The 12,431-nt window shown below is 39.6% G+C and overlaps 1 protein-coding gene across 5 annotated transcripts in view; it reads left to right on the top strand.

Moving 5' to 3' along the window:
* POU2F3 (POU class 2 homeobox 3) overlaps positions 1-12,431 on the top strand; it is an 82,824-nt gene that overhangs the window by 40,553 nt on the left and 29,840 nt on the right. The window contains exon 1 of one of the 5 annotated variants that reach the window (XM_072612942.1): positions 11,771-11,859. The exons of 3 other annotated variants lie outside the window; for them this stretch is intronic. In XM_072612942.1, the coding sequence (XP_072469043.1) occupies positions 11,854-11,859 (6 nt within the window). In that variant the 5' untranslated portion in view covers positions 11,771-11,853. Of the gene's footprint in view, positions 1-11,770; positions 11,860-12,431 lie in introns of those variants that run through there. One more of the 5 variants, XM_072612943.1, reaches the window with a different exon arrangement.

Here is a 12,431-nt window from a genome sequence, read left to right as displayed (position 1 = left end):
AAAAAGGGGGGAGATGACATTCTCTTCGTGTTCCAGACCCATAATCTCTACTTCTGGATAGAAGGGAATGAGATGACTTCTCATATGGTTTCTTTTAACCAAGATTGGTCATTATAATTTTACAGCATTCCATTTCAAATATTTTGTTGATTTTTAAATTTGCATTGTTGTAATCATTGCTTATTGTTTGCCTGCTGTTTATATCACTTGGTATCAGTTTATATGTTTTTCCATGTTTCTCCGTATTCATTTTTTAACAGCATGGTAATAGTTTATCATATTTATGCACTACACCTGTTGTAGCCATTCCCCAGTCAATGGAAACCTACTTTTGCTAATGCAAAAAGCCCCACCATAAATATTTGGGTGTATATAGAGCCTTTCTTTTTTGTCATTGACTTTCCTGGGGTACATCTACCTCACAGTGGAATCTCCAGGTAAAAGGGTACATAGAGATATTTTAGTCATTGTCCTATTCTCTTTCCCATAGTTCCAAATTGTTTTCAAAATGGTTGGATCATTCAGAGCTCCACAAAGAGTACCTATCTTTCCACAAGTTGTCCAATATTGACTATTGCCATCTTTTGTCATCTTTGCCAGTTTGTTGGGTGTGAGGGAATACCTCTGAGTTATTTGGATTTACATTTCCATTTCTCTTATCCTTGACTCAGGGAAATCTTTCATATGGTTGATCATAACGAGCAACTTTTCTTTTAAGGACTTTTTCTTCATATCCTTTAACCACTTAACTCTTGGGGAACTGCTTTTGGTCTTATATATTTCTTTTTGTTGCCTATTTATGTCTTAAACCTTTATCAGAGTTATTTGATACAAAGATTTCTTTTCCCCTTCAACCACTTCTCTTCTTATCCCAGTTAGAATAATTATGTTCATTCAAAAATCTTTCCAATTCCATATAATCAAAATGATCTATTTTATCTTTTGTAATTGCCTCTATTCTTTGTTGGATTAAGAATTCACTTCGTTGTAACTGTGAAACACGCTTGGCTCTCTTCTAATGTTTTTATGGCATAACTTTTATTAATTAATATCCATTTTGTGTTTGTTGTGGTATATGGTACAAACCATTGGTTTAACCAGTGGTTTTTTTTTTCCTTAGGATGTGGAAACTTTCTTTTTTTTAATAACTGTACTTCAGTAGAATAGGTTTTCTCTGTAGTCTTATGTGTTTTACTTTATTTTCAAAAATCTATCCATCTTTTAATTGAGTGATTATTTATTTTATTTTTAGTTTATGGTATAAAACAAGCATTTCTATAACAATACAATTAAAAAGATGATTGTGCATGGAATTGTAAATCTACTACGCACAACCTGCTATTCCTTTCAAATATATAACAAATATACATTATTTCAAATATATAATATTCCTTTATGCATTTAGAAACCCCGTTCTGAGGAGGAGTCTTTAGTCCTTACCATGCTGCCCAAAGAATCTATGACCAAAAAAAGGTTTTTGAATCTCTAGTCTAAAATTACTTTCCACCAGACTACTTTCCAATTTTTCTTGAATTCTTACCAATAGAGAATTCTTACCTAATTTATGCTTTTGAGTATATTAAATATTATGTTATCAAATCTATTTATTTCTGGTTCTTCCTTGTCTGGTCTGCTTCATTGAGCCATTTTTATATTTTTAACCCAGTACCAGAGTTTTGATGATTACTGATATATATGTGTATGTTTTATAGTTTGAGGTCTAGATGTATTATTCTCCCTTTATTCCTAATTTTAAAAAGTATTTCCTTTGATATTCAAGATTTTTTATTTCTCTAGATACATCCAGTTAATATTTTTTCTAGCTTGATAAAGTAGTTTGTTGGTAGCTCTCCCCTGTTTCTACCTGTGTTCTTCAAGTGTAGATCTTGAAGAAGTGACCACCAGTGAGGGCACATAACCAATTCCTGTTTAGTTACAGGATGGATTAGATGATTCCCCAACCTCCCACCTCTTCCATCAAGATCTCTTACAATATCATCACATTATTCCTTTAAGAGTTCTTTAGGGAAATGGAAAGTGCCTTAGATTTGTACTCAAAAAACATCTGTGACTTACAACCTCTGTGATCTGGGATAAATATTTCATTTCTCTGGGCCTCAGTTTCTTCCGCTGTAAAATTAGGTGACTGGGCTAGATAGATGATCTCTCAACCCTCAATCTTATCATCCTACCCTGTTCTGTTCAGTTGAGCTGTTGTTTTCAAAAAACTGAGGATTTGTAAAAAGTTTCTCTTTCCTTGATGTCCTTTTAGGACACCTATGTTCCTTCCCTAAACTCCACCATTACCTTCATGGGAAAGCACTTTGTTGATAAATGTGATTGCATGCGAAGAAGTGGGAATCTGGGCCCCTCCCCTCCTAGTTGGGTCCAACCTCTTGGCCTGAGGCTCAGATGCTACTTCTGCGGCTTCCTGTTTGTGGCTAAGGCAGTAGCTACAGTGTTGGCAGAGCTGAGCAATGGAGGGGCAAGCAGGAGGAGTGAGAAAGAGACAGATATACTCATACAGAGAGAAAGAGAAAGAGAGAGAAATAACCTGGCTGTTCATGAGATATTTCCCTGGTACAACAGACAACTCCTATGGATTCCACTCATTACCCTGATCCCAAGACCAAACCCAGCCTGGTTCCAGAAACACTTCTGCTTCTCTCCCCCTCCAAGTTCCCCAGGCAATGGGAGTTTCCAAGCCTAGGCTAAAGATAGAATTTTCCTCTAGGACCAGGTGTGAGGGTGGGGAGATCATGGAGACTTAACTTGAAAGAAAATAGCAAGTGGAGCCCTTCCCCCATCTTTCTGAGATGAAAAAAAATTAGTTATCTCCAGAGTCACCTGCAAGGCTTGAGCCTTCCCCCAATTCTTTTAGGGTGGAGGTACACTTGTATTCCTTTCTGATTGTATCTCTGAATGGCAATTTGAATCAACCCCCAAATGAGAGGTTTTCCAAGGGATGATTCTTCCCTTTCAACTGGGACTGGAAGAGCATCTTTAGATTGGGGACAGGCTGAGGAATTTGTTTCAGGAAATGTCCTACATGAAGATTTTGACCTCAGTTGCTAGTTTCCTCCTTTCTCCCACCTTTGCATTTAATCTGTATAGGTGTTGTATAAATTTATGCACGAATATGTTTCCTCCTCTTATAGAATAAAAACTGTTTGAAGGCATGGACTTTCATTTTTGTATTCCCAGAGCCTAGCACAGTATAGTGTCTGACACTGGGTAGGTGCTTAATAAATGCTGAATGATTTGAGTAGAGTAGAGAAGTGTTTGGGTGCTTCTAGCCCCAGGACCAAGTATCAGAGCAGTCTCCCTGGGGAAGATGCCTAAGATAAGGAGTCTAGATGTTTGGGTGTGTATGTGTGAATAGTAAAGGGTGGAGAGAGGGAAGGGGAAGGGAAGAGAGAGGGTACACAGAGCTTCCTCTGTTCTCCATCTGAAATATCTGTGAAAGTTATTTCAACATTGAACAGATTAACTCCTCCCCAGCCTTTACCATTACAATTTTTCCTTCAGATTTCTCTACCTCTCCTGGCCCAAAGGGACCTTGGAGTCTACCTTTGGAACTTGCCTGCTCTCTCTCACCAGCCCCTCTTCCCTATTGATATGAACATCAAATGAAATAATATGGAGAAAATGCTTTGAAAATCTCAACCAGCTCTATTGAGCCAGCTATTATGAATTGTCCCTCTCCCATTGGTATTCCATAGGTGTCTATGCTGCCTGTCAATTGAAATTCCACAAACATTCTCCCTCTCTTGATATTAGTTCCCATCCCATTTCATATTGTTCTACTGTCACCCTTCTCTTATTACCCCAATAGCCCCTTGGTTCTGATTTCAACATCTTGTCTCCGCCACCTGGGCTGGAACCATATGCCATACTCCTTTCACCTCCAAGGAGCTGTCAATGTCCAGTTTGCTTCTGATCCCTACCCTGGGGGACTTTCATTCATATCCTGCTTTGCTTTTCCTCACTCTCCCTGGTGCCCTTTCCAACTCTCCCTCCCACATGCCAGTTGACAGTTCACATTGGCCTGTGTCCAGTTTGCTCTTTCTTCTTTGCTACCGGATTGAGGACATGGGCTCTGTTCAGATTCCCAAGTCATACCACTGAGCTGTCTCCTGCTAAGTGGGGTCACAGTCCTGGATCTGCATGCTCTAGCAGAAGGAGGACCAAGTTTGGAGTCCCAGGACCTGAGAAGAGATCCCAACTTTGCTATTCACTACCCACATGATCTTGGACAAGTTACCTCATCTCTCTGGACCTCAATTCCCTCATCTGTAAAATGAGGGGACTAGAGTGGATGACTCATATCTGATGTCTTTTCTAGCTTGGTATGCTATGATCTTCCCTGAAATGATGCTTACCCATGCCAGCTTGTGCCCAAATATCTATTCCTAATAGTCTATTAATAGAACAACAGAGGAATTTACTGAAATGGTGTGTTTCTAGACAACTGAAAGCATAATTCACTTTATATAATAGGTATTCCTGAAAAGTTGTGTGGAAACCAAATTTTTGTGAGAACATATTTTCAATGCACCAAGAGAACTTGATAATTAAAGGAATTCTGTGGTGAATCCTAATGTAAAATAAATAATGAATTTGTATTCTTAATTTATCTATTTAATAAATTGAATTTCCCCCTCAGAATTCCTTAAATGGGGGCTGGAGTGGATGGGAGTGTACACCTATATTCCTACTTTTAAAAATTTTAATCTGACTTTCTCAGAGAAAGCATAATGCCCAGATAGGGTCTATTCAGTACAGTAGCTCAAGTTTTCTGGTGTGGGATTCAGGCATAGTAAGTATATGGCTTCAGTCACTAGAGTCTTGGATACGATTTCTTGTCCAAACAAGGTAACTGATAAGTCAGCCTTAGAAACAACTACTGGAAACAATCAGTAGCCCAGGGTAGTGAGTGATTTCTGGAGAGCATTAGACATTATTAACTGATGGTGAAGACTTCCAAAAGAGGATTCCTGGTTGAGGTGGTGGGGAGAGACACTCTACAGGTGTTGGAGAGGTCTGAGACTTATTTCTGAGGATCTGAGCCCTCATGCCAGGAAAGCATTTCTAACATAAGTGATTAAAATGGTTCAAGAGAAAATACAGCCACCATGACAAAACACAACTGAAGACTTCCTAATGAAAGACCTGTCAAATGGGCCTGAGAGGAAACTGAGGTTCTATGAAGTCTGGGCTAAGAACCAATCATCTGAATGAGCATTTGGTGCTACCGCCACCACCACCCTCAGTAGGACCAGCAGTGCCTTGAGCTGGGATTCCTAGGCTATGGGGCAGGAAAAGGAACTCCCCAAGAGACAAGAAAATACCCTGTGGCCATGGGGAAACATTGACTTCTTTGTATTTTTCCCAGGGTAGGGAGGAAGTAGAGGTAAATTCTGTACCTAGTGTTACCTAATACTCTGAACACTCCCAAGCTACTTTGTCATAAAGCAATGATGTCAGACCCAAATAAAAAAGGGGTCATTTAACCAAAAATAAAGATCCCTGCTGGGCATATCTTGACTTATTTTTAAAATGTGATATTATCTTTTTTACTGTATTTTTATTTATTTTGTTAAATATTTCCCAACTACATTTTAGTTTGAGTCAGGCCCCACTCTGGATTTATAGGCTGTATGTCTGATTCCTTTGCTGTAAAGTTCACGAAAGGGAAAGTTTGATCAAAAGGAACTTAGATTTAGGCTTAAGATAAGCTAACTCTCTCATGCCCATCATTTATCACCTCATTCAGGAACAAAGGCCTTTTGATAAAATTTGATATCAAAATTTGAAAAAATTTGATAAAATATTAGGTGATACTTTCTAGCTCTGTGACCCTGGATAAGTCTATAACTTCTTAATGGAGTATAAAATGGAAATAATAATAACAGTAATAATAGCTGGTATTTAATACCTTCAAACTTGTGAAGTACTTTACAAATCTTATCTCATTTTATCCGCACTACAACCCTGGGAGGTAGGTGCTATTATGGTCCCCGTTTCATAAATAAGGAACCTGAAACAGACAGAGATTAAGTGACTTGTCCAAGGTCATACAAGTAGTACATGGCTGAGGCTGGATTTGAACTCAAGTCTTTCTTGCCCAGTCCCAGTGTTTACTCACTGTACATCCTACCTGCTTCATAATACCTGTACCTATCAAGGGGAAAGTGCTTTGTAAACCTAAAAGCCCTATGTAAGTGTGAATCATTATAACAGCAAACAAATTCAGCAAACATTTAAAAGCACCTCTTATTTACTGAGAGCCAACAGTGGCAGGGCAGATAAAAAGCTGACCTCACAATCAAAAAGACCTGGTTTCAAGTTACTTCTCTAACACATACTGGCTGTTATTTAACCTTCTTGTGATTTTTCTTGTTATTCAGTTGTGTCTGACTCCTCCTGATCCTATTTGGGGATTCCTTGGCAAAGATACTGGAGTGGCTTGCCATTTCCTTCTCCAGTTCATTTTACAGATGAGGAAACCGAGACAAACAGGGTTAAATGACTTGCCCAGGGTGACGCAGCTAGGAAGTATCTGAGACTAGATTTGAACTCATGAAGAGTGTTCCAGGTCCAGTGCTCTATCCACTATACCACCTAGCTGCTCCTGCCAGTGACTCAGAGAAAGCATTGACTTGCATGAGTAGAGGAAACTTTTTCACCCAGGAATTCCGTCCCTATATTCCTATTATGGGCAAGACATTATTCTAGGTACTGGAGAAACAAAAGTGAAGAAAAAAAGATTTTACCTAGTCCCTATCTTCAAGAAACATATAATCAGGTCTCTCTTTTCCTGGCTCCCAGATGAAATAGAACTACTAATAGAATGGCGGTCGACCAACGTGGATGGACTCCATCAAACAGGCCAGCCATATTAGTAAAGTTCGGTCCCTGGGCAGTATTAAGGATTAGCGCCACTATGTCTTCTTTTCCATAGTGTAGTTTCCTCCACAGGCTATGAAGGCACATACTTAATTGCTTTGGGGGAATTCCCCTTTTCTCCCCAACCCATCCCTCCATACCTGTTCCATGTCTTATACTCCTAGGAATACCAAATATCTCCTAACATGCTTTTTTCCTTCTATCTCACTGACTTCCACTTAAGAGGTGAGGGGAATCTCCCCCTTTGGAAAGACAATGTTGTTTAACAGAAAGGGTGCCAGATTTGGAACACTGAAGAGCTGGATTTCATTTCCAGCGAGGCAAAGTCAAGAATCAGAGAGGTCTGAAGGACAGAACATTGGATTTGGAATCAGATGTTTGGAGTTTGGATCATGCCCTTGTCTTCTCTGTTCAACTTTTTGAAAGACACGTTAACCATTCTTGATCTAAGGCAGATAACTGGTACGATGGTTGGAGAGCAGAAATAGTTAGGAAGACCAGGACACATGAATGGTGGGTGGGTAAGTCACTTAATTTCAGTCTCAGTTTCCTTATCTGTTAAATCAAGATAATAATAGCACCTGTCTTATAGGACAGTAAGAACCAAAAGAAGCAGCATTTATAAAGTGTTTTGCAAACTTTAAAATGCTACATAAATACTATTATTATTCTTCCTGCTGTTGTCTTTTCCCCTAAACCCAGTCTTCCTCCTAATTCCCCTAGTTCTGTTGAGGACACCCCCATTCTTCCAGTCCCAAGCTTATTATCTGTAAAATGGGTGGGCTCTTAGGTCCCTCCTCACTACAAATCCTTAAGTCTCTAAATCTTTCTACTTAGACTTATTTTATTCCCTTGAAAAATGGTGGTAATAACATTTGCACTACTTACTGGTTTGTGAGGAAAGTGCTTTGTAAAACTCAAAGTATTATAGAAATATGGGTTATTTGGAAGGCAGGAAGACTTGAAATAGTATGAAAAGAGTTAAATTGGAAACAGTGGACCTAGATTCCCAGATTCTCAACATACAGCCTTCAGCCACCTTGCCCAAGTATCCCATGCTAATATTGCCTCTGCTTTCCATTTCCTACTATGGAACTTCTCCTTTGCTCATGCCTATGACCACGTCCACATCCGGGGGCGGGGAAGGGGAAAAGGGGCCACAAAAATGTAGGGTTTATTTACCACAAGGAGATCAGGTTGACTCTATGCAAAGAGAGGTGTGGAAAGGACTCAATTCAGCCAGCCATTGGTAAATATTTTCCAATTCTCCATAGCCACTGGCCCTGGCCCTGGAAACTGTTTGCTGAAGCATCCCAGCTGTTTAGTTTGTGAGAACTGAGGGAATGAGGCCTGGTCAGAGAATTCAGTAGTAGGAAAGAAAGGGGAGGAGAAAGTGCCGTGTGAGAAAAAGCTGTTTGATGTTGTTTTCTAACGTCTTGAGGTTAGCAAAGGAGTAGGGTACACAGACCTAGCAGGGGTCAGATCAGAGCGTCCCTTGGAAGGCTTTCCAAGAGCTGATGGTAGCCCTGCCAGCTAAGAAGCAAGGCTGTCTTAATGTTGCTTCTGGGTCAGCCTTTCTGTCGTCAATTGTAATGATTCAAATTGAAAATAATTATAATTAAGCTGACCTCTGGCATTCTGAAGAATTAATTCCATTTTTATAGTTTATTTATTTTTTATTTATATTTTATGGTTTATTTATTTAATTATTTTGTTGTTTATATTTTATGATTTTATTTATATTTCATGGTTTTATGGTTTCCATTTTATGGTTTTATCTTTAAAATATATTTATATTTTATGATTCACCTTGTCTTGACACACAATAACAATATAGCTAAGTCTCCTACAAGTTTCTATTGCTAGATAGAAATCTTGATAGATGACAGACCTTTTGAAGTATCATAATCTGTTCTCTTTAAATCTTATATATATCTGGTTATTCACATGTTGTCTCCTGTATTAGAATGTGGGTTCCTTAATATCAGGGACTGTTTTTGCCTTTCTTTGTATCCCCAGTGCTTGGCACATAGTAGGTACTTAATAAATGCTTGTCGACTGGCTGTCTGCCATCATCTGAATTAGCCCCTGCCTTATAGGATTGCATATCAGTCAATCAATCAACACACCCCTAGATCTTCAAAATGTCTGACTAGTATCAGGGCCACCTTTAACAAGTTTTATAGGCATCTTCCCATTTTCCTCAGAGAACCTCGAAATGGGGTAGAGATTACTCTTTCCTTTTTACAGATAAGGAAACTGAGGCACAAAGTTTAGAAGCTCAATCTGACTCAAATTCACCCAGTTTTTTAGTAAGAGAGAAACAACACAGAAATACGATAACTAGTTTCTAGGAGCTAGTTGCTCGAATTAACTGTCCCTGAGCCTTAGAAAACGTGATTTGGTAAACAATATATTGCAGTAGAAAGACCAGGAAAAGTCAAGAGAGACCTCAGTTAGGGTCCTTCTTCTGACATGTACTAGTTGTTGCAGTATAGCTAAATCACCTAATCTCTCGGAGCCTCAGTTTCCTCATCTGTAAAATGGGAGTAATAATAAAGATGCCTGCAGTAGTTTCTACCACCAAAAGAGAAGAATCACCTCTTCTTTAAAGACCGGAACAAGGGAGGAGAGAAGAGGTGAGATTGAGTGGGGAGCTCATCTCCCTGTGACTTGTACTGGTTGTCCCCCATGTCTGTTACATTTCAGTGATGTTGGAGGAGACAGTGAGGCTAGTGACTTTGAGAAGCTCTGCCTTACTTAAAGCCAATTCATGAACAAGTCAAGACATCACCCTGGTGATATCATTGGCCCTCTTCGAGAAGGAAGGACAAGCAATAATAATGTTCTCCCTCCTCCCTTCTACCTTTTGGAATTGTTAGCTCCTGACCAATGAGGCTCAGCTCTATTGCCACCTCCTACCAGAGGCCCTCATTGTCACTGCTCATCTCCCCCTCCCCCTAGAAATTCCTTGGCATTAATTTTGTATGTATTTACCCCCAGTGGAATGTAAAGTCCTTGAAGGCAGGCATGGTTTTCATTTTTGTCTGCTCCATCAGCACCAGGCACAGTGATTGGAATATGCTGGCCTGAGTGGACGCTTATCAAATGGTCATTCAGTTGAATTGCCCACATTCCCATAAATAATTGGCAACAGAGTTAGGTTACAGCCTTTCTTGGCTGACTTCCAATTCAATGCTCTCTCTATTAAAACAGACAGTGCTGGGGGAAGGCATTCTATAACCACAATTTGGAGGGAGAAGGGCAAGGGGAAGTAGATTTTCCAATTAATTTCTCCTCAGAATGTTTGCATTTGTCACTTGCAGGAACTTTAATGCCAGTTCAGCAGTATAATTGAAATTAGTTGAGGAAAGAAGGTAAATAGAGTGTGAAAGAGCCATTGGTTACTGGTTCAAGGGTTTTAACATACCAAGGGAGCCCAGGTGCCCATGGATACAAGGTCTAGAGGGTGAGGGAGAAGAAAGGGTTGTGGATATAAGGTTAAGGGAAAGAATCATCCCTACTATGTAGGAAATTTGGGCAACTGATGTGGGCCTTGTGTTCCAAGGACTTCCTACCAAGTGGACAGTGACTAAGTGGCAAGGGGAAGTAATATGGGGAGGGGAAGTAGGTCTACAGAGGAGTACTAAAAAAAAAAATCCCCAAGCCTCATCTACATACAAATAGTTCCACCACCACCACCACCCCCCATCTCCCTGGCAAAGAACTAGGGCTTCCCTTCCCTCTGCCACACCCCCTACCTCAGGCTCCAAGTTGCCCATTTGTAGCTTCTTTCCTCACCTCAAATGTTCATTTTAACCTGCATACTAATATGGGGGTGTGAGTTTTCTCAATCCTAGAGACAGCCCTGGCAATAGGATCAAATATCAGGATGTATTCAACATAGAGACACTCATCCCTTCAGAAATTTGGCAAATCCAACAGAAAAAAATGCAAAGATACAGTCAGGCTTGGAAAGAATGACAGTGTATCTTCCGTGCTCTCTCACTCTCTCCATTTATTCAATGCCGTCACCACTGCCACCACCATCACCAACATCTACAACCATAGGGTCGGAGGGCAGAGAACGAGAAGAGAACCTCTGGCATCTGCTAGTTTTGCTTTCCAGGACTTCAGATGCAGCACCCTACACCAAGTGAAACCACACGTCAGTGATACCATACACATAGTATAGTATAAAGAACGCTGGATTTGGAGTTAGACAACCTGAGTTTGAATCCCAGCTCTGTCACTTACTAGCTGTATGGTCTTAGACAAATCACTTTTGCTGCTTGGACCTCAATTTCCTTATCTATAAAATGAGGTGACTTTCAGGTCTATTAATCTGTGATCTCCCTATATCCCATGGTGGTATCATGGTAGAGTGCCAGAGCCTGGAGTAAGGAAGACTCATCTTCCTGAGTTCAAATCTGGCCTCAAACACTTAATAGCTATGTGACCTTGAGCAAGTCACTTAACCCTATCTGCCTCAGTTTCCACAACTGTAAAGTGAGCTGGAGAATGAAATGGCAAACCACTCCAGTACCTTTGCCAAGAAAACCCCAAAAGGGTTACAGAGTCAGATGCAACAGAAAACAACTGAACCTTTATTCTATTAATAATGACAATGTAATAAGAAGTGGTCAGTACTTCATTGACCTCTGATAATTTCACAAATTTGCCTAAAGGTCAGAGGTTAAATGACTTGTCAGTGTTCACAAAACTAATAAAATTAGGGGTAGGATTTGAACCTCTCTTCTTAAATAAGACAATAGATTCTGTGCCCTCTAGGGCAGTAAGCTTGACTTCTATTCCTGTGAAAATTCTAGAATCAGTTAGACAAAGGGTTGGGCCTAGAGTCATGAAGACCTGAGTCCATATTCACCCTCAGACACCCAGGCAAATCACTTACTTGATGTCTACCTCAGTTTTTCCATCTTTCAAATGAAGGTAATAATATCACCTATCTCCCAGAGTTGTTGTGAAGGTCAAATGAAATATATTTGTAAATAACTTATTAGTATAGTATCTGGCATATAGTAGGTATTTAATAAATGCTTCTTTCTTAGTGAACATTTAGCAAAGAAAGCAACGTTTATAAATAACCAGAATCACTTCTACCAGGACAGCTTATACCGGACTAAATCATACCCCCTTTTTTTGACAGGTTGCTAAAACGATAGATCAAGGCAATACAGTACTTAAGGTTTACTAGATTTTAACAGAGCATTTGCTAATTTATCTTACAATATTTTTAAAGAGAAAACAGAGTGACATGGACTAGATGGAAATACATTTAAATCTATTTGAAAGAGTTTGAATGACTGGAGTCAGAGTCATTACTAATGATACAAGTTCAACTTTTCAGGAAGACATCAAGGGAGGTCCCCAACAAACTGAGCTTGCCCTGTTCTCTTTCACATTTTGACCAGTGACTTGGATAAATGAGTAGAGTGCTCTTCTAATTTGCAAATATCACCAGGCTAGGAGGATAGCTAACATACTGTCAGTCAAGATTCAAA

This window comes from Notamacropus eugenii, chromosome 5, assembly GCF_028372415.1.
Source record: "Notamacropus eugenii isolate mMacEug1 chromosome 5, mMacEug1.pri_v2, whole genome shotgun sequence".
NCBI classification, from domain to species: domain Eukaryota; kingdom Metazoa; phylum Chordata; class Mammalia; order Diprotodontia; family Macropodidae; genus Notamacropus; species Notamacropus eugenii.
This window is presented reverse-complemented; position numbering and strand designations above follow the sequence as displayed.